The sequence below is a fragment of the Natrix helvetica genome (assembly GCF_964273705.1).
Source record: "Natrix helvetica genome assembly, chromosome: 4".
NCBI classification, from domain to species: domain Eukaryota; kingdom Metazoa; phylum Chordata; class Lepidosauria; order Squamata; family Natricidae; genus Natrix; species Natrix helvetica.
This window is the reverse complement of record NC_138550.1, coordinates 61083358-61107905: the sequence shown is the minus strand read 5'-3', so window position 1 is coordinate 61107905 and position 24548 is coordinate 61083358. Positions and strand designations below refer to the sequence as shown.

Sequence of the window (24548 nt, the reverse complement as noted above, 5' to 3'; positions counted from 1 at the left end):
AACCTCCATCTCCCTACTATTCATAGGTTTCCCACGTGGGACTTACCTCTGGTCCTCCAAGTGCTGACAGGCTCACCCTTGGAGCACCTGCGTACGGTCAGCCTGCACTTGCTCATGCTCAAGTTTGCATTTCTGATTGCCACAATATTGGCCTGCCACATCTCAGAGCTGGGGGCTCTATCTTCAAGAGGGAACCTGTGCATTTTTCACCAGGATAGAGTTGTACTCAGATTCGACCCCACTTTCATTCCAAAGGTGAATATCCCTTTCCACAGGATGCAGGAGTTATCCTGCCAGACTTTTCTCCACCCCCTCACAGGATAGAGAATGACTGGCACAGGCTGGATGTTCGTCAAGCTGTTAGGATCTATCTTAGGCGCACAGCATTGATTCGTAGGTTGGAAGCACTATTTATTTCGTTCCAAACAGTGATGCTGGGAGCGATGGTCACCTCACAATTGGTCGTTGGTTACGGGGGGCAATTGTCAGGGCATACAAGGCTAAGAGTCGTCCTCCACGACTCTGGGAATTATGGCCCATTCCACTAGGAGTGCTGCCACTATAGCAACATGGGCAACTAGGGCTCCTTTCGAGGATATCTGCAGGGCAGCCACTTGGGCAATGCCATCGCCCTTCATCCAGCACTACCAGCTGTATGCCTTTGCATCTGCAGAGGCGTCTTTCGGACACGGTGCTTCAGCAGGTTGTGGCCACCCCGGCCGCTCTGGACTAGGTATGCTTATCCCCTCCCTTCGGACGGTAGCTTGGGTATGTCCCATCAGTGGCCCCTCCCGCAGTATACCCTGGAAAACTAACGTTGGTACTTAACTGAACATTGTTTCTCAGGATACTGCAGGAGGGGCCACATCCCGCCCTACCTAGGTCCGTAGCGAGTTAGGGTTGGGGGCGGCCTGGTTGTCTTTTCCTTGTCATTTCAGATCACTCTCTATTGCCCCACCTTGTTGAAAACTGGGTGCCAAGAGAGGGAATTGAGGCGTGGCTACAAAAAAAATACCACTCAGTCTCCGGACCAATCAGGATGTGATAATAACCCATCAGTGGTCCCTCCCATAGTATCCTGAGAAATGACGTTCAGGTAGGTACCAATGTTCGTTTAATCTTTAATATCCAAAATTACTAACATTTGAAATAATAGAATAGTCCGATGTAATTTTGGGGAGGAAGTTTATCTTAGAAAATACAGATATTCCTCAATTAATGGAGGTAACTTGGACTGAAAATGCCATTGCCAAGTTATATGGTCATAAAGTACAATGTGATCTGATCACATTGCTTAATGATGACAGTTCCAGCAGTCTCCATTACACTGTTAATGGAGGATTTCACATGATTGCGACTTCCTGCCAGCTTCCATATTGCCTTTGCTTGTGGGAAATTGTGATTGTCCCAGCAGGGAAGTTGCAGATAGCATTCATGGGTCTGTGGGATGCTGTGACAGTCAGAAATCCAAACCATTTGCCTAGTCCCTAGATTGCAGTTACGTGGCCTCAGGGGCACTGTTCTGGCCAGAACTTTGAACACCATCATAACTACCTCTCATTCAGAACTGTTACAAGTTCAGACAGTTGTTGAACTGTTAACAAGAACCACTGGTATAAGCAAGCAATTTACTTTCAGTTTTGTCTTTCTGATGTAAATGTTACAGTTTGTCTTTAGACTATTTTAGATTGATTGTATTAGTAAAAACTGAAACCATCTATAGGTAATCTTTGAGTTCCAGCTGTAATGGACCCAGCCCATCATTATCGTAACTTGTGATGGTCATAAAGTGGGCCACCTATGTCACCAACCTGATTTTATCACCTTTTTTGCAGCCATAAAGCAAATGTGGTAGATGCAAAGCAAACCAGTAGTTCGCTATGGACAGTTTTGCCCAAAATGGGGCAAAACTGTCCTAAAATGTAGTCACATCTGCAGCATTCTACAAATGACTGCAAATGCACTCTGTTGCTGAGCCCTCTAAGTGTGGTCAGGTGATCATGGTGTGAATACCTGTCAGAACCTTGACTCCAGGTTGTCAGTACCCTTAGAAATGTCTATTATAACTTTGAACACTTGTGAAGTAACCAGTAGTAGACGACTAGTTGTCTGTATCCATCAAAATTTGTTCTGTAATGTTCATTAAAATTCTTCCACGTAGTAGGACAAGTGAATACAGCTCAAAATGTGTTGTAAACATCAGAATATTTAGTTTTCACCATTCTGTGGATTGGTGTGTACCAATTCAAATAAAATACTTATTAAATAATTATAATGTGGCATACTCTCTTGTTTTGCCAAAAGTTTTTTTTAACATACATATAATACATTCCAAAGTATACCATTACATCTTAACAAACATTTTTTAAATATTCAATAATATATCAATTCCTCTTGCCATTTAGCCTCTTCAATTTTTATTTGCTCTTCTGCTTTCCATACACCATATTATAGTCTATTTCATCTTCAACTCTTTTCCTCTGCCTATCTCCTCCTCCCTACTTCCTTTTTTCCCTCTGCCCTCTCTCTCTTCTCTACTTCCCCTTGCTCTCTCCCTCTCCTCTCCTCTCCTCTCTTTCCACACCTTCCTCCTGTCCTTTTTCTCTCCCTTCTACTTCCCTGTCTCCTTTCTCTCTCTTTCCCGCTCTTTAACTCTCTTCCATTCTCTATTTTACGTGGTGTATTTCCACCTTTTAGCAAGCCCAATTTAATATCAGTGGCATTAATAATTATATTCCCAAAGAAAAAAAGAAAAAAATATTTTCCATATTGCTAGTTTTTCTTTTAAATGTATATCTTTATACGTATTCCATTTGTTTCCTCTCCCCGCTCCCCCCTTGTAACAGCCTCTTTTTTGGACGCAGTGCAAGACATTCAAATTTCCGCATATCCTCATAATACTGTTACATACTCATACATCATTAAGCACCTATATTTTTGTCTCATAATTTTAACTCTATATTATTAGGCGTATTTCCAAATTCCCCCCCTCTAGTAACTTTCCCAATTAATATTTTTTTATTTGTCATTTCACCTTCCATTATTAATACATATCAGCTAGCCTCCTATCTTTATTCACCTTAGTTACTTTACCTTTAATTCCTTTTTGCTTGCAATCCTTTCTATACCATGCACACATATTACATTTCAGTGTCACAGTTAATTAAAGTTCACAATAGCATATGCTTCTCCATCTTTCTTCTCCCCCTGATTTTTATTATCTATGTGCTTATTTCCCTTCTTCCTCTCATCTACTAATTTTTATTTTTAAAGAATCTTAAATCCCAATCTTTGAACTTCTCCTTTCTGTTTCTGCTGTTTATATATCTTTTCTTTCCAATGTTTTTTGTAACTTTTTGCTGTATCATTCGTCGTACCCTCTTCAGGATTTCCTTTTGTCTCCTCAACCTATTTTCCCTTTTTTTTTCTTATTATATTTCCCCCCTGTAATGAACTCTTTTCTTTCTTTCATTGTACTGCCTATTTGATCCATTTTTTCTCTTCTTTTCCTTTTTTTTAATTGGGACACACTTTTCTTTGTGCCCCTATTAAATCCAATGAGATCCTTTATCTGCTTATTATTTCCCTCACTCTGTTTCGCTTTTTCTATGTTTTGGCTTTTATTTCCACTTCTTTCCGTAATATCCTTTCTCAAGGATAGGATACTCTATCTTATGTTGATATCTTGCAGCATGTATAGAAAAGGGATTTTATTTATTATTTATTTATTCTTCATATTTCTAAACCGCCCCCTCTCCCAAAAAGGGACTCGGGGCGGTGTACAGTCCACACAACAAATAAAGATAAAATACAAATATAAATATAACTATAACTATAAAAATACATATATATGTAGAGGAGGTTAAAATTAACAGTACTGTACTGAAGAATAAATATGGGTCTAAAAGCCCTAAAAACAATTAGAAATTAAAACATTACCCTTAAAATAACCAGGTGAGAGTATGCTACCAGGAGTTCACAGTTGTAACATTTATAATTATAATTATGCCAGGCCGGCTAATCGGAACAGGTGAGTCTTCAATTTTTGTCGGAAGGAGCGGAGATCCAAGGTGGTTCTAATGTCGGGGGGGGGAGGTCATTCCAGAGGGTTGGGCCCATCACAGAGAAGGCTCTACTCCTTGGCGCCGCCCGCTGGCATTGCCTAGTGGACGGCACCTGGAGAAGGCCCTCCCTGTGAGAGCGGATTGGCCGCAGGGATGTATGTGGGAGGATGCGATCCCGCAAGTAACTAGGTCCTGAGCCATGGAGCGCTTTAAAGATAGTAATCAGGACCTAGTGTGTGCCACTAGAGAGACTTTGAATATGCTTTAGCGCGTCTAGTGTCTATTTTAAATGCTTCTAGTAAACTTAAACTATTTGGTTTAATAGTTGAATATAGATTGCTCAGATCTTGTCAACTGACTCATGTACAGTTGCCAAATACTGAATTACAATTATATGACCCAGGGGACAGTTGTTGGAATTTTTATCATAAGTAGCCCTGGGGAGATTTGTCATAAGCTGAGGACAACCTTTCCTAAGTTGAGGACTACCATAGCATGTTTTACATGTTAAAGTCTCCTTCAAGTTAAGATAATTTTCTGTGATTTATTGAACACATCTGTGGAATTGTATTGGCAACAGTATATAAGGGATTTGCTATTGCTTGCTTCTGAGTTTTTTTGTTTTGACTTCTGAGTCTACCATACAGTCCTAATAATTTCTGATGGTCTTGCATCCATTTGGTCCTTGTTAACCTTTTAGATCAGCAGACATTGGCTGGACACATATATTTTACTTACATATTGAAATAGAACCTTATCAGGAGAATCAGTAAAGAACCACTAATTAAGAGTAGTCCAGTATTGGCCATGGATTAACATTTCCAAGTGTTTTGTGATGATAGTGTTGTTTTTACAATGCCAAACGAAGTTTTCCTAAAATATAAAACAGACACAAGATAAAGATTGTTGGGTCATAAAATTGAGCCTTATGGAGTAAATTCATTTATTCTAATTGCTTACTTCTGGAGAAATATATTTCTTTGATTATTTGGGTCTTGTTGGATTATAAAAAATAGACAATGTTTTTCCTCTAATGACATTTTTATATCTTCAGGATAATATTTAAAATAACATGATATATTGAATTATCTTTCAGATTATGCAATGGTCTCTGCAAGATGGCTTGTTCTTGAGTTGGAGCTTTTTAAAACAGATCTACGCTGGTACTTCAACTTTATTAAGCCGACTATAAGTTTTTCTTTCTCAACAACTACATAAACAGACAAAATTGCAAAAATCTGCCCTGTTTCGAGTATGACAGCCACGACTCGTGGCTCTCCAGTAGGAGGGAATGACAGTCAGGGACAGGCTCCTGATGGACAGTCCCAGCCTCCTATCCAGCAGAATCAGGTATGTTAAATATGCCTTTGCAATATATATACTTGCGTCTGAATATAACAGAATTCTAATTAGGTCTTTTACAATTCTTGTTGTTATATGAAATTCAGAATTGATAATAGGGGGCTATTGTTGGCTGCAAATACAGATAATTATTGCTTAATGTCCATTCAACAAACTCTTCTAAATTACCATAGTGCTAAATGAGTGGGAACAGGTCCTAACAGTTGTGGCCATCGCAGCTTTCCTGAGTCATATAGTGATTTGAGCCTTGGGCAACTGGGTTGTAGTTACAATGTTGCAATGTCCTGTGATCACATGTTTCTCCTGTGCGCTGCTTGGAGAATCCAAGCATGAGTTAAATTCTGTCCCTCTGCCCTCTGACTAGATTGAATTTTCTGGCCACGCCTCCTGGTCTCTGATATCCAGTTTTTCAATTCAGCCCAGCCCATTCGGACATAATTTAAAGAGTCTCCAGATATTTATTGTTTAGAGCTTTGAGTTTTCAGCTGCAGTATTTGATTTTTTAGCTTTACTTACTTAGGTGTAGATTGTAGTGGTTTTCTTCAATCCGGATCTGTTAAACTTGTAAAGGGAGTGATGCTTTCCAGGTATCCTGGGCTCGGCTCGGGCGCTGAGAGTGTGCAGCCAGCTGGCTCTCTACCGCTGGATTGTCCACTTGGCGATCCACGCAGCAAGACACACAGGCGCTTCTTGTTGACTTTGGTAAAGTGTGAAGATCGGAGCGGCTTCCTTTTGTTGGTGCCAAGCAGCATGGCTATCTCCCTGGGTGTGGCCATTTTGAGTCAGCCCTTTTGGAGTGGCCATTTTGAATTCCCGTGCTTTGCTTGCCGCTCATTTCAATAGCAGCTTGGGGATGAAGAGCTTTAGCTTGGATCCAGACCAGCAACAGTGAGGAGGGAGGTAATCTTTCGGAGGCCTTGGCAGCAGCCGCCCTCTTCATCACGCCTCCTGCCGCTTGGCTATTGAACCCTGCAAGCCTTCCTGATCTCCGCAGTGTTGTATCCGCTTTTGGCCCACACTCGTCCTGCCTCACAAGGCCTCAGGAGTGTCAACATCTATCACCCGATTCCACCATTGGCTGTCGGTGTTCGGGCAGCTATCTTCACCTGTGGCGGATGAGCTCTCCGAGGCACCTGAACCTGCAGGCCAGTCCACCATCCAGGCAGGGCCCTATTTTAGAAAGGTGGGCAGGGCTGCTAGGAAGGCCATAAAGAGAGCCAGAGCCAGCAGACCTTATACCAGGAAGGCCACTAAGGGGCAAGATAAGGATGCCATCAGGCACCAAAATGCCCCGGAAAGGGAGTTTGCAAAGGCCCAGAGGCAGACTGTGGCTCAGGTTCACCAGGTGGACCAGCTAGAGAGTCCCATTGATCAGGGAATGTCTCGGCCTGATCCATTCATCTCTGAGAGTGAGGGGGCTTCCTGTGATTTCTCTCCATATTACCTTTCTGGGGGGTCCAGATCCCTCTCCCCTAACCTTGGGGGGGGGGTGCAGATCTCTTCGAGTGCGAGGTGGTATCTGATAGGGAGGGCTCTCCCTCACCTGCCTGGCCTGGCTAGGGACTCTGCACTCAGGCCCACTGTGACGGGGATCCGCCCAGGGCATATCCAAAGGCTACAGAGGCGTGAGGTGCAACCACCTGTATCCCAGGTAATACAACCAGCCCCACAGGCTAGCAAGGAGCGTGCTCGCCCCCACAGACCTTCTTCCCCAACTCCGTTGGTGGCTAGTGCAGAGTCAGTATGGGAGGCTGAGGATCCTGGGGATCAGGACTTGTCGGAGGATGAGGCCATGGTCCCTGACAAGCCTGCCTTTGCTGGGCTATTCAAGCCCACTCTATTCAAGTCTATCCTATTTAAGGCCAAGGTGTCCACTCATATGGAGGTGGGAGTTGCCCTGGACCAGGGCACTAGGGATTCGGAAGATCCTAGCAAAGCGTTGTTTGATGAGAAGGTTCCGGCGCAGGAGATTATTCTATCGCCCAAACTTTTCAAGGACATGGTCCAACATCAGTGGGTGCAACCAGGGACCTTGGCCACCCCAGTGGATAGTGACAGTCGCCTCTATTCTGTGGATCCCAGCATGGAGGACATCCTTAAGGTTCCCTCTGTCGATCTTCCGGTGGTGGTTACCACCTGATTTGCTGGAAGGTCTTAAGGCAGAGGACAAGAGAGTTGAATCGACTTTTCACAAGACTCATCAAGCCACAGCATGGGCCATTAAAGCAGCCGCCTTCGCCTCATTTTTTAATAGGGCCACCATAGCCTGGCTTCACCAACTGCTCTCCAGACTGCGCCACGATGTAAATAAGATCGTGGCCACAGTGGAATATTCGGCGGATGCCACCTGTAATGCGGTGAAGTTCGCTTCGTGTGCTATGTCACCAACGTTACATCTCATCGGCTCTTATGGCTCTGCCATTGGAACGCGGACATGAGATCAAAATGGAAGCTTGCTTCCTCTCCCTTCTAAGGGGGCAAGCTGTTTGGAGATGCTCTAGACTCCGTATTGATTGAGAACAAGGACAAGCGGAAGATGATGCCTTCTGTGTCCCGTAAACCGGACCGTAGGTGTCCTTTCTACTTCCGTAGACAGACACCCCGCCAGTCTGACCCTCAACCTACCACCTCTTCATTTCAGCATCTGTACGCACCAGGAACGGATCACGCTCAAGATGGGCAGTCATTTCGGGACAGGGCCCGTCACCAGCCCTTCTCCCATCGGCGAGGGCCTGGCAACAGACCATTCCGTCAGAATAAGTGACCACCATCTCAACCCTCCCAAAGGGCGGCAGTTACAACTCTTTGCCCCCTGATGGGAGGAGATTACCTCAGATGTGTGGGTCCTTCAGACAGTTCTATTGGGTCTGTCTTTGGAATTCCTCCCCCCCCCCCGTGCCACTTTATCCGTTGTTCGACACCCAAATGTCCCACCAAGAAAGACCTCATGGAGGCCAAGATTCGTCATCTAAGGGAGATCAGAGCCATAGAACCAGTTCCCCCTGGGAAAGAGCGAGAGGGGTTCTACTCCATTCTATTTCTGGTTCCCAAAAGCTGGGGGTGGGGTGGAGAGCAATATTAGATCTAAAAAAGTTAAACGAACATCTGGCCTACAAGAAATCCAAAATGCGGAGAGGCGGGGCCGAAGTCGCGATGATACAGCATGCAATCACAATGCTCTGAGATCGCAGTTGACACTTTTGCCCTGTGTGTGTGTGTCCAAATGGACCTAAACCGTCCCGCAGAGATGGTGAACAGGAAAACTACGTCTTGCTGATCTCAGGGACATTGCAAAGTCCCTGATTGATCCAATTGAAAGTCTTCAAGCCGGTGACAAAAAATCCAGCCATTTGGCTGACGGAGTCGGGGCGGCTCCAAAACGGGAGGATATGGAAAGAGAAAGTGTTTCCAGCTGGTGAGGAAATTTTATTGTTTTAAGAGTGACTGCCTATAAAAAACTTAAAATAAATTTAAATTGGAGAACAGAAGAAATATGTAGCGGAATTAAATTTGGAATGGTTTTTGACGGGGTTATCTTTTTTCTTTCTCAATGCTATCTTCACGGACGGAATTGATGTAAGACCTTTAAAACGAACGGACTAAGCTTTCTTCTATTTTCCTTTTTTTCATTACTCTCTGTTACCTATGGTCTAAAACTCTCATCTGTCATTACTGTGGAGGTTTTTTTTAACTCATTTAAGAATTGGACTTTCTCTTCAACTTGAAATACAAAAAAGACACTTTCTTTTTAAAAAGGAAAGAATTTGCGGCATTGGCTAACACTGCGGAAGTTAGGCTTTGTGTATTGGAAACAAAACACCTTTACTTTTTTTCATGGGATATCTCGGCTGGTACCCCAAGGTCTTATTGCTTGTTTACAGAGAGAGATAAGAAGAAACAGATGTCTCTTTGAGGTATTTCGAACCAGAGAGGTAATTAAAAGCTACTAAATTAGAATAACAGTGTTTACATAGTTGAAAACAATGGCGCTATCACAGCAGGAGAAAGAGGGTTTAAGTCTGCAAAAGATATTTTCAGAAATACAGAAGCTATCAAATATGCGCGAGACGATTGAGAAGAAGTTGGATGATTTAATCCATTTAACAGCAAAATATGAAGGGGAAGTTGAAGATCTTCATCAAATGGAGAACGGCAGTTAAAATTCAAAAAATGAAGAGGAAAATGATTATAAAGAAATTAAAATTGTTGATATTTATGATGATGGGTTCGTCTCTGAAAATGGAAAGAGTGGAATATTGAAAGAGGAATTAAATGGAGGGGAAACTTACTCCAGATGGCAAGATACAGAAGAAGAAAAAATAAAAGAATTTATCGACCTAAAGAGAGAAATCTTTTCAACAATAGTTTTGATAACACCACTGACAATTATAGACAAGCTGATTGAGGAAAAGAAGAAAGGCATCGAAATTACAAGAGAGACCGTATAAGCAAAGAGCTGCTAAGAGGAGTCCATACAAAATTGACTAAAGAGAAGATAAGAGGACTGATACCACAAACAGCAGAAGATATGAGATTGCCTCGATATTGGAAAGATACAGGTTGATAGATGGAAGAATATAACTTAAAACTAGCTAAACTTAATGAAATTTAGTGATAATAGATATAGTTAAACAAATAATTGATAATGATAATAATGTATACTATGTGTAATGTCATGATAAGTAATAATGGGATATGAATATTGAATGGTATCCATGAAAGGAAGATTAGAAACCGTCTTGAATTATATATGATAGATAAATAAATAAATAGAACTTAAGTTAGATATAGTTAAGTTTTGAATATTAGGGGAAAATGTAATAATATATGATATAGTTAAATAAAGGAGGGATAATGATAACAAGGCATATATAGGCGTGGCTACAACATAAGGAAATTGAATGTAAATTGCAAATAATGATTTGGAAAGAAGGATTAGAAAATTTTGTTATTGATTTATGGATGTTTAGCTAGAATAGGATATAAAGATTCAGTATTATTGGAGGATTTTAGAAATAGTTAATGAAATGCTAGTATGTGGTTATGTATAAAATTTTGGTATATTTTATGATGATGGACGTTTAAACAATTAATAGTCAAATGTAAATGGAAGTATGATGATGGTAACATATAAATATCTGAGTTAAAACACTTGAGTTAATATGAATTATGCTTGATGACTGTGGAAGAGATGCACGAAAGCCTTTTGTAACCAACTGATACACTTTCTATAGTATGCAAAAAAAAAATTCTATGTGTTGTGTTTGTTTTGAAAACAAAAAAATAAAAATTTATTTAAAAAAAAATCCAAAATGCAGTCCCTACCATTTGAGAAGGGGATTTCCTGACGTCAGTCGACCTGAAGGATACATGTGCCCATCAGACCCACACATAGACGCTACCTGAGGTTCTTCTTTGCAGGGTCCCACTTTCAGTACAGGATCCTTTTGTTCAGCCTGTCATCGTCATAGGACTTTTACAAAGATCCTATCAGCAGTGGCTGCGCATCTATGGGGCGTCCGATTAGCCTCCAATGCTATCTCGACAACATCTTGATTCAGTCGTCGTCACCAGTTCAGTCGGCACGCAACCTTCACAACACCACGTGAATGCTACAGACCTAAGGGTTCACTATCAACCTCGAGAAAAGTCACCTGACTCCTGTCACCAGACTTTTACATCTGGGAGCAGTGATAGACACATCCTCTTGCCATGTATACCTGTCTCATGACTGCATTGCGAGCCTTCAAGAACTTGCCCAATGTGTCCGCCTCTCCCCCAGCGCACAGGTGTTGACACTGTTGCAATTACTGGGAAAAATGATATTGTGTCTATCACTAGTTCCTTGGGCGAGGCTGCACACAGGAGAACTGCAGTGGTTTCTGCTCCCGATGCAGAAGGCCTATGCCAGAAACTCTCCAGTCATGGTGCGACTTCCTCCCAAGGTCGTTCACTCCCTCAGGTGGTGGCAGTCCCTGGTTCTGACAAAGGGGACCTTCTTCAAGGAGCCTGCTCGGCTGACCATCACGACGGATGCCCACCTTTACAACAAAGTTGCACAAGTGGTCAGCTCAAGAACTCACAACGTCAACTGGTTGGAGCTGCGGGCGGTAAGACTTGCGCTTTGAAGTTTTCAAAAGGACATCCACGGCCACCAAAAACATAGCAACGAAGGCGCACATAAACCGCCAAGGGGGTACCAGGTCCAGATCTCTCATGTTAGAGGCAGAGGCGATCAGTTGATGGGCGGAAAGACATCTGGAATCCATGTGTGAGGAACAATGTTCAAGCGGATTGGCTGAGCATGACCACCCTGGATCATTCGAGGTAGCGTCTACACCCACGACTCTTTCATCAGCTGTCGCAGAGGTTCAGCCGTCCCCTTATCAATCTATATGCCACTCCGGAGAATGCCCATCTACCTCACTTTTTCACCAGGTTTCAGTGTCTGGATGGAAGGAGTCGACACTCCGTTGTTCCTGGCCTCCGGGGCTGCTTTATGCCTTTGGCACTCATTTCAAGAGTGATCAAGAAGATACTGGAGGAACGGGCGGAGGTTCTCCTGGTGGCGCCCTACTGGCCCAGACAGACTTGGTTCGCTGACCTGACCTACCTTTCCATCGCACGCCCCTGGAGAATTCCCCAGGAGTCTCTCTCTCTCTCAGGTTCGCCATCTGGAGCCCCAGTAGCTCAAACTAACCATCTGGCACTTGAGAGGGACTTCTTGAAAAGGGCCAGGTTCTCCAGCAGGGTCATCAAAACCATTCAAGCCTCCAGACGTCCTTCTACCACCAGCATCTATGATGCCACCTGAGCCACCTTTGCTCGCTGGTGTGTTGAACATCAAATTCAGCCTATGGCAGCTTTGCTCCCACAGACCTTGGAGTTCCTCCAAGAGGGCCTTGATAAAGGTCTAGCTCCTAATACATTGGAGCACCAGATAGCTGCGTTTTCCACTGTGCTTTCATCCGGCACGCACCAGACGCTCAGCAGACACCCTGAGGTGCATAGTTTCTTACGTGGGGCTTCCAATTTAAGCCCTCAAGTTGGTCACTGCTACACCTCATGGGATCTCTCCACAGTTCTCAGAGCGCTTACCAACGTGCCCTTTGAGCCTCTCCACAATTCTTCCTTGCGACACTTGACTCTTAAGATTCGGCCCGCAGGATCTTGGAGTTAGCAGCCCTGTCAGTCTGGGATGACTTGTGCATCATCCATCCAAGACAGGGTCGTGCTTCGTCTTGACCAGTCCTTCCTGCCAAAGGTCAACTTGTATTTTCATTGAACCCAGGAAATAGCTGTTCCAGACTTTTGCCCGTGCCCAAGCCACCTGAGAGTGTCATTGGCACTCTCTCAACGTTCGCAAGACACTTAAGAGGTACCTCAAACGTACCAGCTCCTTTCATCATTCTGAAGCCTTGCATGTTTCTTTTCAATCTGCGTCCATGGGCTGCTAGGTCACCTTGTTTATCACCTTGCTACCATTCCTGACAATATGTGTGCTTCTATATACTAACAGAGAAACAATTGAACTAAGAAAGATAGTACAAATCATACAAGAAACAGTCAGGCAATCAGCAGGGCTTAAGAGAGAAACAGTTGTAGATGGTATAATTTTTTGCTCACCTGAAGGCTTGCTTGACATGCAAAGTATTTAGATACATGAGACTCTGAACATAAGCTTTATCAAATATTTCTTTTGTGTAAATAGCATGAGTGTTATTTTATTTGTTAGACAATACAGAGACCCTAAAATGATCACACTTTTCAGCAATCAATATTAGAAAAAGGGATCATATTAAAATTTCATTGATTATGGAAGGAAATAATGTTTTAAATAAAAAATTTAGTACAGTAGAACCTCTGGTCATGAACACTTCTGACCCCGACCGAATCAGGTTCCAACCAAAAAATTCACTTTTTTTTTTTCTTGGCCTATTATTTTTCCTTCGGCGCCATTTTTTTGTTGTTGTTGTTGTAAGTGCCAAATTTCCAAAATTAGGTTCGGGTCACAACCAAATCGGGTTGTGATCAAAGTTATGGAACAAATTATGATCATGACCAGAGGTTCTACTATATCCTGTCAAAATGAGAAAATTGATATCTCTAGATACCATTATAGTAGTCAGAAGTTATAAAACACAAACTTGGAATAATTGAAGTGAAAATAAACACTGTACTTGTTGCAGTGGAATGAGAATGGTAAATGTATTCATGTGGTTATAGGAAGAACAAGCAGCTCTGCCATTGACCACAGTTGGAAATATTACCACATTGTTAAGTTTTAATGCAATCTTGAATTTAAAAACCTAAATAAGCAGAAAACAGTCATCAACCTTTCTAGCCTATCCAGAATCTCAATGTTTAGTCATGTTTAAATGCTCATATGAATCTATAAACAAAAATGATAAAAATTGAATAGTTCATAGAAATCCATAGTTTCCATTTCAGACTTCTTCACCTGATTCTTCAAATGAGAATTCCCCAGCTACTCCCCCTGATGAACAGGGTCAAGGTGATGCCCCACCACAACTTGAAGATGAAGAGCCTGCATTTCCACACACTGACTTGGCAAAATTGGATGACATGATCAACAGGTTTTTTTAAAAAATGTTTTTTTTTATGTTTAAAAGTTCTAACAGTGATGCAGTTAACTTCTGTTGGCATTTTGGATTTATTTCAGTAGCTTTTAAACAAATACATCCACTTCTTGTTTACCAACTACGTTGGTTATTGATTATTTGAAATATGACAAAAAGTTTAAAAAAATACTGTCCAACCAATGTGTACATTTATGACTAAATTTTATATTCATGGCAACAATGCATGCTGGAATAAGAGGAATGCTAGTGTAGTTGTATGATAACTTGATTTATATGAAATGACAGAAACCCAGTGATCTTCACAGCATCTATTTTCTCTCAGTCACATATTCACTTAACAAACCTGCTCGTTGGAACAGAACTCAGTTTCTAAATAAAGAATGCATGTAAAACTTGACTTGTTTACAAAGTACAGTATCAAATTATGGCAGATTTTTTCTACGTGTTTATGACCCATGTATTTGGGATACATGAGTGGGGAAAAACTAGATGTAATGTAAAATGAATTATATTCTTACGTTTTCCTAGACCTCGATGGGTTGTTCCTGTGTTGCCCAAGGGAGAGTTAGAAGTTCTTCTAGAAGCTGCTATTGAGCTTAGTAAAAAGGGTAAGCTGAAAAATAAAACATTAAGAAAAATGGATATAATTAATATTCCTGGCTACATTTTTAAATGGTTTACCTATATGAATTGGGAATAGTCTTAAACAGACATTACCTTAGTGCCTTTGTATTCCTGTTTCTTTTGTAACCCCTCAAAAACATTTAGTTTTTATAAGTCTACCTTCCATCCCCAGCTATTAGTGTTCTGATTATTTTGTCTTACAGGTTTTTGTATTTTTCACGTTAAAAATCCTGTGGTGTTAAATTTTTTAGATTTACTAAAGAAACTAGCACTTTTATTGAATTTGGATAAAGTACAATATATATTTAAGGCTACAAAGGGCTTTAAATCTTGAAAAAGATTTTGAATGCTCTGTTGTCATTGGTGTTTTGAGGATTGAAGTTCCATAGAAATAATTTTATTGTTTTTTACATAGGTCTTGATGTTAAAAGTGAGGCATGTCAACGATTTTTCCGAGATGGGTTAACAATTTCTTTCACAAAAATACTTACAGATGAGGCAGTGAGTGGCTGGAAATTTGAAATTCATGTAAGTTGGAGTCAGCTACTCATATGTTAATAAACAAATCCGGTGTGCTTAAAAAAAGGAGATTTAATTTCCCAAGTTCCCTGGCTTTCTAAACTCAATAATTCCCAATTTTTTTGAATAGGGTAATACTTTTAATATTAAACTTTTGCAGTCTTCCTCATCATAGTAATTGTATACATGTCATCAGGGGTTGACATTGTGGGGTGTGAAAATATACAGAAGAGAAATATGGGATGTAACATGCACAGAGAGTCATTGGGTAGCTGTGTGAAAGATAGGGAGAACAGTAGGAGCTCATAAAGAACAGCTAGGGCAAAGTGAGGACATTTATAAGAAACTTACATGATAGCAGGTAGGCTCAATGCAGGATCCTGACCCAGAATAGATGCACGTATATACATAAATGAATTTGGTTGCAGACTTTGCTTTAAATCAGGGGTCCCAACCCCCAGGCTGTGCCCACTACTAGCCCTTGAGCCGTTCAGAACCATGCTATGGAAGTGGTGGGCGAGAGTGTACATCCCCACACGCATGAGCAGCAGGAGAGTGCTCACAGAAGTGAAGCTGTACGTGCACGCTTTCCTGCTGCTCACATGGAATCATAACCTGCCACTGGGCCGCAAAGCTGGAAAGGTTGGGGAAGTCTTCTTTAAATGGTTCAAATGCAGGCAGTGGCAGACAGGGAATTTTGCTTTCACAGTCAGTTTTGAGCAGTTTGCCGGTAAAGTTTTCAGTAATCAAAGTCCAAAGCAGGATACAGAAGCATCATTGGGCATAATGTAAGACTCTCAGTATCATAGGTAGGTAATCAGCTAGTTGGGGTCCCAAGGAGCAGATTTCCACAGACATCAGCTCAGGTCACAGAGTTCTGAGTACCATTGCAGTTTTTCTCAATAAGAGAAGTCAAGTTTCCTCTATTGCAGAAAGTGAATTCTGGGTCTGGATGGTCTTTCTGGTTCCTCATCCTATGGGAGGGGGCACAGCTAGTCCAGGTGATTGCTGAGTGAACCAGTCTCATGTCATTGAATATTCAAAGCTTCCACAGGCTGAAATTCACTTAGCAGGCTCCTCTGAGTTAGAGCTGACCATGACATGCAGGAACAGTGCCATTCATGAGAAAAATCATGCATGTACTGTCTGTGCTGGATGGGAGAGAAGTGTCATTGGAAAAAAAGGGTTGCCCTTGATCCACTGGTTTTATTCTTTTCAGTTTTCTACCTAGGCAATGGAATATTTTTGGTTAATGGTTGTGAATAAGCAGTGTGACTGTGTTTTGTTTTATTTGCCATGTTTGGTGCGTGTCACAGACCCCTTGTAAAAATTTTGCAGTTCCTCAGGGACCCTTGGTCTACAGTTGGGAAATTGTTAGTTTAAACCTAAGACACACTGCAGTGTAGCAGTGTGTTTATTACCGTAATAAGATTAGTGGCAGAATTTGAATGCAAGGCAGAATATCTAAAATCATTTTCTTTTAAATAGAGATGTATCATTAACAACACCCATCGCCTAGTGGAACTTTGTGTGGCAAAGCTGGCCCAAGATTGGTTTCCTCTTCTTGAACTTCTTGCAATGGCCTTAAATCCTCATTGCAAATTCCATCTTTATAATGGTACACGTCCCTCAGAAACTGTTCCTGCTGGAGCTCAGCTAGCTGAAGATGAACTTTATGCTCGTCCTCCAGACCCAAGGTCACCAAAGGTATGTTGATTGAAATTGGAACTATAGATGAAATCTCTGAAAAGTAATTTCCGGAGATAAGAGAAAACTACAGAAATTGGTTTGTTATTTGAGTCAGAAAAATTAGAATTTGTGCATTTATTTCAACAGAAGCCAATGCAGAGGGTTTTTAGAATATGATTTCAGTCTAATATTTAAGTAATGATATCATTGACAATTTTGATAATTCAGATTCTTTTTGTACTGCAAATAGTACTTTTTCAGAGTATTAAATTGAATAACAGTGGTTGTGGACAAAGCACTTGAATGCTTGAATTAGTTGTTATTCTCGAAGCAATTTAATAAATTTATTTTAGCTAAATTAGATTATGGAACATAAAATAAATAATTTTTAAATATAATCCTGCCTTTGTTTCTGACAAAAATAAAATAAAAATAAAATACTTATTCTGCCTTTAAAATGACATAATTAAAGATTGAATTTTGTGTTATATAATTTTTCAAATTTCAATAAAGTTTAAAGGATAGTACTAGGTAAAGGTAAAAGAATAATTTAAAGATACTGGCATCTAATTTCAATCAAATATGTTGAGCAACGTCTGTGATGTAAATATGTGTTTTGGTGGTAGAGATTACTTGTAAAGGAGAAAACTTTTTTGCAGGGTTGGCTAGTAGATCTCATCAACAAGTTTGGCACCTTAAATGGATTTCAAATCCTACATGATCGTTTTATGAGTGGATCAGCACTGAATGTTCAGATTATAGCAGCTCTCATCAAGTAAGTTCTTGTAAGGAAGTGTTTGGAATTTATCATCTGAACAAAAGTAACTCATTTTAATTCATATATCTTTCTGTATATTGTATGATATACTATTATATGCATTTTTCTACACTTCTCAAAATGCAAAGAAGATTGCATAGTTCTGAAATATAAGAACATGAGAATACATTGTATTAATAAGTAAACAGAGGGTGGTTTAATATCCAATAGTGGATTTGACCCTGTAGAAAACATTTCTTCTCCTAACAAATCAGAATACCTGGTTTTTCTATCTATTCCCATTTGTTGTCAAAAATAGTTTTGTGAAAGAGGTAATTTAGAGATAGTTCATATCAGTTTGTTCCAATTAAAGATTTTTTTTTTAAAAAAATACAATGTCATTGAGGCTACAATTCAGTTTTCTAAACTATTAGAAACTGCACCCCCAAAATACTTCGAATCTTATTTGTCAGCCCTAATATTACATTCAAAATTTCAAAATCTTTTAAGTCTTTGATAGTATATGAAAAAGTTTGTGTTGCAATTGCTACTACTTAAAACAAAAAGGTAAATGTATTGCACTGCAAAATTAAAATAACCTTATTTTGTCATTCTGAACTAAATGTGCTGTGTTTAGTTTGTTTGGCAAAATTAATCAATTTCGTATTTTTTTAATCTCTATTCTAACTCTTGCTATCTAGGAACTTTAGTAATTTAACTCTTCCTTAATGTACAAACTACATTAGTGTCTGGGGTGCGATGGCTTGGTGGTTAAAGACATTGAGCTTGTCAGCTGGAAAACTGACAGCCCGAATTCGAGACCTGGGCACTGCTTGATGGGGTGAGCTCCCGTTATTTGCCCCAGCTCCTGCCCACCTAGCAGTTCGAAAGCATGCAAATGTGAGTAGATAAATAGGTACCACTTCAGTGGAAAGGTAACACATTTCATGCATCTTCCCATATAGTTGGCCATATGACGACAAAAATGTCTTTGGATAAAACTGACTCCTTCAACTAAGAAACTGAGATGGGCACCACACTCTAGAATCAGACATGATTCGAGAAGGGAAACATTTACATTAGTTTGTAGAAGACTTTGATATTTCTTTTCATTTTACTCAAGCAAGTAGAAATGTGCAGTAAACAATTCTCCATAGTTAGTGGAGATAAAATCCGGGAATGGGTTAACTCCATCAGTATCCAATCAGACTGAGTCTATAGTTGTGACATCATAGCTTTTCTGCTAGCTCCTCCCAGCTTTAGACTTCATCAGTTCTTGGACATGTTTTTTCTCTGCTCTCTTACAGATTAGGCTAGAATTAGGATAGGCTTAGTGTTTAAACAGACTTTTTCTCTTAACTGCTCCCTTTTAACATCTTGTGGCACAGGGAAAGAGGTTTACTTTTTAAAATAGCAATCGGGGCCTTCCCCACATCATGGGATGCCGGACATCAAGCCACAAGGCTGAGTGGCTGCGCCACAAATTCACTCGAAGTGTGCGGGAGGAGGGGCGGGCTAAACACCATCGGACAAGCCTGCAGGTAGAAACCCAGTGGCCTCTGTCGTCGCTGCCACCATTCGCCCGGATCTTCGCAACTATCATTCAACCAGGCATCGACCTTGGCTTATATGAATCCTCAAGAGCACGGCGGCCATTTTCTTTTCACGGGACAACTCCCAGTGGCCATTTTCAATCGTGTTTCTTTGGACCATTGGTGAGCGATTAACATCTCCTGGCTTAAGCCTTGAAAAGACCAAATTCCGCAGTGCTTATGGCTGCCATTAACAGCAATGAGCCAGGGTTGGCAGAGGCCCCCTTGTCACTGGACAGCCTCGTTGCAGGTCCCTCAAGCATTAGACCCTCGTGAAAAAGGGCGGCTAAGGGTTCCAAGGCCAAAGAGCTATCGGCTAAGGTCTCTAAGACGATGCAGAGGGCAGAGAGCTGCCTATTCTGGGCCCTCAAAAGGGAATTTCAAAAGGCTCAGCAACAAGCTTCCAGAGGGGATTCAGATCCACAGCCCGAAGGCAGGACAAGTCCCCACCCCTTTCAGGCAGGCTCCATTGCCCTTGATAGCCCAGGGCCTGCGGACTTAGTGAGGGGGAACTGTCCTCACCGGGTCTATCTCATGACCCAAGGCCAGAAGTAACTGCCTTGGATATTCCGGTGCGTGGGGATCAGTCCACAGGTGGTGCAAGCCTTGCCTCAGAAGTTCCTTTAGCCTCTACAGTGCCAGCAGCACAAGGATTCCAGGCCTCCCCTTTAGGGGCTCCTGACTTGTCAGCAATAATTTCAGAGGCCATCAGGCAGCGCATCACAGCAGGATTCAACATCGTTCATCCCCATTGCATCTGATAAATCCAAATCAGTCAATCCCAGGGAGTCGCGGGGATGCCGGGCTCCTGTGTTCCTGCTGGCTCCAGCTCAGTCAGGAGCAACTTCCCAGACCTCAGTGTTGGGGGAGGAGGAGGAGATTACTAGAGACTCAGACCTCTCGGAGGACGAAGATCTGGCACCTGATCAGGCCGGCTTTTTTAGGCTTGTTTAAGCCTGCTGTCTTCCGTTCCCTCCTTTTTAAGGCCAAAAAGGTGACTAGGCTGGGGTTGAGTCAGGGTTCTCGGGATTCCACCTCACATAAAGAGACCATGGATCCCCTTTCTTTGGAACCGGCAATAGAGAAGGAAGTCATTCCTTCCCCCAGGTTATTTTTAGACGTCCCAAGACAGTGGGCCTCCCTGGGGTCTGAGCCTCTCCCGAATTCCCAGGATAAGCATTTATACAATGTTGGACCCGAGTTAGCGAAAGTCCTGGAGGTCCCTTCGGTAGACCCCCAGTTGCCGCCCTTTCTTCTCCCACTGTAGGCCCGGGATCTCCAGAGGAGGCTTTGAGAACAGAGGAGAAGCGTTTTGAGCAAACGCTGGTCAAGGGACACCAGGCTTCAGACTAGGCTGTCTGGGCATCTACGTCAGCCTCTTTCTTTACTAGATCCACCCTGTTGTGGCTAAAACAACTGCAGGAGACACTCTCCAGCAGATTCTAGGTCACATCAGGATCTTACCAAGATAAAAGCGGCTATTGAATTTAAGCTAACGCATCCCTGAACGCAGTTCACTTTGCATCTAGGTTCATGGCCTCCTCTATCACCATGAGGAGACTCCTCTGGTTTAAAAAATGGCAGGCGAATGCCAGATCCAAATGGAAACTGACCTCTGCTTCTCAGGGGAACGCCTTTTCGGAGCTCTGTTGGACCCTATCCTTATAGAATCCCGGGACAAACACAAGATCCTTCCATCCAAGTTTCGTAGGTCCGAAGATAGGTTTTCTCCTTACTATAGGCATTCACCCTTTCAAGGGTCGGGGTGGGGGTGGGGATTAACGCCACCTGTCCTCAACATCCATCCTTTCCCAGGCAGGGTCAGCAGCCCCAAGATAGAACTGGTAGGGGAGGTCATCATTTCCCCCTAGACAATCATTCAGAGGAGGAGCCAACCGACCACTCATATGTCAGAAATGACTGTTTGGACAGCCTCCCCATAGGGGGACATCTCTCGGCCTTCGCTGACTGGTGGGAGACACCAAACAGACTCTTGGGTGAGGGACACAATTCGGTTCGGTTTGTCCCTGGAATTCCTCCCCACCCCTACCTTCCCTCAAAAACTCTTCATTCAATGCCCAATATCCCGAGATCCTCAAAAGCGTCTTCTCATGGACTAAGCGGTCCTGTACCTGCTGAAGATTTGACCGTCCAACCAGTGCCCATGGATCAGGTAGGGCAGGGGTTTCATTCCCTTCTATTTCTAGTCCCAAAGCCTTCAGGGGGTTGGAGAGAGATTCTCTACCTAAAATCTCTCAACCGTCACATCAAATATCGGAGATTCAAAATGCACTCCAAACGATTTTTGGAAGGGATCCGCAAGGGCGATCTGCTCACCTACATAGACCTCACTGAGGCTTATCTTCATATACCCATCCATCCTGCCCACAAGGCAGGTCCTCAGGTTTTCATATGCAGGCAACCATTTCCAGTACAGGGCTCTCCCCTTCGGCCTCTCCTCAGCCCCCAGGGTTTTCACAAAGGTTCTGGCAGCAGTAGCAGCTCATCTCTGCGCAAGGCCCATAAGGATCCAGTGCTATCTGGATGATACATTTCTCTAATCCAGTTCCGTAGCACAGGCCAAGTTATATCTCAAGGACATGATCCTGGTACTTCGAGACCACTGATTTTTCATCAATCTGGAGAAAAGCCATCTCATTCCTACACTTGGGAACAATAATAGACACCGTGCAGGGCAAGGTCTTGGCTCCTTTGGCCAAGGTTCTGGACACTCTCATAGCTCCTCCATTCAAACCTTTGCATATGACTTCACTGCGCTTCCTTTCACTCAAGGTGGTTTTTCTGGTGGCCATAACATCAGCTTGGCGGATATTGGAGTTGGTGGCCTTATCCGTCCGACAAGACCTCTGTATTTTCTATTCCGACAGAGTGGTACTGCACCTCGACACGGCTTTCATTCCAAAGGTCAATTCCAGATTTCACAGGTCCCAAGAACTTGTCCTCCCCAATTTTTGCCCCACTCCGGGACATAGACTGGAACATAAGTGGCGCATCCTAAATGTATGTCAAGCTCTGCATATTTACATAAAGAGGACCTCTGCGTTCCGCCATACAGAAGCATTGTTCATATCATTCCAACTGACCTCCATGGGCACAAAGGCATCATCCATCTCTATCAGGCAATGGCTCAGAGCTTGCATCTCCAAAGCATACGAATCTCAGTCATTACCTCCTCCGCAGCACATCACGGCCCACTCCACCAGGAGCGCAGCCACCACGGCAGCTTGGACCACACAAGCTTCTGTTGAGGAAATTTGCAGGGCAGCTACATGTACTTCTCCTTCTCCATTTGTCTGCCATTATAGGCTAGGCAGATACTGCTTCAGCAGATGCAGCTTTTGGTAGGAGGGTTTTACAACAGATGCATTCAGCACAGGGGGCTTTGGCCCATTCAGCACAGGGGGCTTCAACCCTCCCTTGAGGACAGAACACACTTTGGTATGCCCATTCCTGGATGCTATCTCCACCAACTATGGAGAATGGGCGTTGGTTCTTACCTGAGACGCCTGTTCTCGGGGCAGTGGAGATAGCATCCAGCCCCACCTCTTTTTTTTCCTTTTGTCTGGTTCCAAGTTTCTGAGAGGTAGCGATAGTTAGGATAAGGAGAGTAAGAGAGCAACAAGGTTTTGGTTTTTTGTATTTGTCATGTCAGTCTACAGTATTCCCTTGTCAAAAGCTGGGAGGAGCTAGCAGAGGAGCTATAATGTCACAACTGTAGACTCAGTCCGATTGGATACTGATGGAGTTAACCCATTCCTGGATGTTATCTCCACCACCTTGAGAATGGGTGTCTCGGGTAAGAACCAATGCCCATTCTACTTCACAGCATTAAAACAGAGAGCAAATTTAATTGTAGGTTTTACACTTTCCTTAGTTTTAAAAAATGCCACTCAGGTAGTCGTGTTTAAACAGCCCAGTGAAAAACGGCTTTGTGAGGTTTTATAAATCCAGCAGGTTGATTTTTAGCAAAACATTTGGATTGTGCCTTCTGAGTTGGTTTAGGAGAGTTTGTTGCATTTATATTACAATTAGCATTTCCTGCTTTGGTGCAGTCCTGTAAGGCATGAAGAACTTTACATATTTGTCTTGAAAGATGTAAGATCAGTCAAAAGCATTGTGGTAAGAGTTCTGAGCTTCAAACATGGAGGACTTTTTCCCTTTCAAAATGTTGCCTATATTGATCTATTGACATTACTGCATATATAAATATTTATATTTATCAAATTTATTTGCTGCCCATCTCATGATTCAGATGACTTTCTGTATATTGTTTATTAATGAAATATTAAACATAAATATAAACATGGATTAAAGAACAAGGGTTTGGAGGAGAGAGATGGGATGCCTTCTGTTAATGTACCAACTATCTCTAGCTAACAACTTCTTTGGGACTCCATGCCAGCCAGCATAGCCAGGTTTTAAGGCATTTCCTGAACACTAAAAGTGGGGGATCTTGCCTTCTGTGGCAAGATGTTCCAAAGTTCAGGCACTGTGGCAGAAAAGATTCTTCTCCTGGATCCCACCAGCCAAAAAGATGGAATCTGCAGTAGGCCCCTTCTGCTTGCACAAGTGGGGCAGGCCAATCCCATTGGGGAAAGACTGTTCCACAGATACCCTGGACCAATACCATAAAGGGCTTTAAAGGTAATAAACTTGAATTGCACCGGGAAGCAGATCGGTAGCCAGTGAATAACTGTGGTGTTATATGTGCCACCCTATGGGCTTCCAAAACTTTCTGCACTGCTGTGTTCTGGACCAGTTTTAGCTTCTGAATACACTTCAAAGGTAGCCCCATGTACACCATGCTACAATAATCGAAAGGTTTTTACACCTTTCTGTAGTATAGAGTTTAATTTTTACATTAATTCTCAAAATATATTTAAAAATTAGTTTTATTACACAAAAAATAAACACTAATTAAATATTCACTTAACTTAAGCTTAAAAGTATAATAGAATACTTTTGATAGGAAATATTTATCTTGCTTAGAGAAAATAATTTTTGTTACTGACATTTTCTTAATTATATATTATCAAAATCATTGCTGAAAGTTCTATTTTTCCCCTCCCCAAAAGTGAACATCAGAGTGACAATAGATTTATTAAACTCATCACTGTGATGGGATGGAGGCTTCAGTTTCATTCTTCCCTAGTAAGCATCCCATCACAGTGATGAATGTATATGGGATTATATATTTATAATTTATGGTCTAATGTCCTGAACATTCTTTAGCAGAACTGAAAAGATGAAAATCTTACCATCTCACCTATGCTGTATAATAGTACTGTCTTGTAAAAATACACTCAATTCTTTTCTG

At 42.1% G+C, this 24548-nt stretch overlaps 1 protein-coding gene across 2 annotated transcripts in view; it reads left to right on the top strand.

The window, feature by feature from the left end:
• The window catches only part of USP9X (ubiquitin specific peptidase 9 X-linked), a 162805-nt gene that overhangs the window by 36163 nt on the left and 102094 nt on the right, over nucleotides 1–24548 (top strand). For both annotated transcript variants that reach the window (XM_081951522.1, XM_081951521.1), the window contains exons 3-8: nucleotides 5161–5414; nucleotides 13878–14023; nucleotides 14558–14637; nucleotides 15069–15181; nucleotides 16661–16879; nucleotides 17521–17636. In XM_081951522.1, the coding sequence (XP_081807648.1) occupies nucleotides 5319–5414; nucleotides 13878–14023; nucleotides 14558–14637; nucleotides 15069–15181; nucleotides 16661–16879; nucleotides 17521–17636 (770 nt within the window). In that variant the 5' untranslated portion in view covers nucleotides 5161–5318. The remainder of the gene's footprint in view (nucleotides 1–5160; nucleotides 5415–13877; nucleotides 14024–14557; nucleotides 14638–15068; nucleotides 15182–16660; nucleotides 16880–17520; nucleotides 17637–24548) is intronic.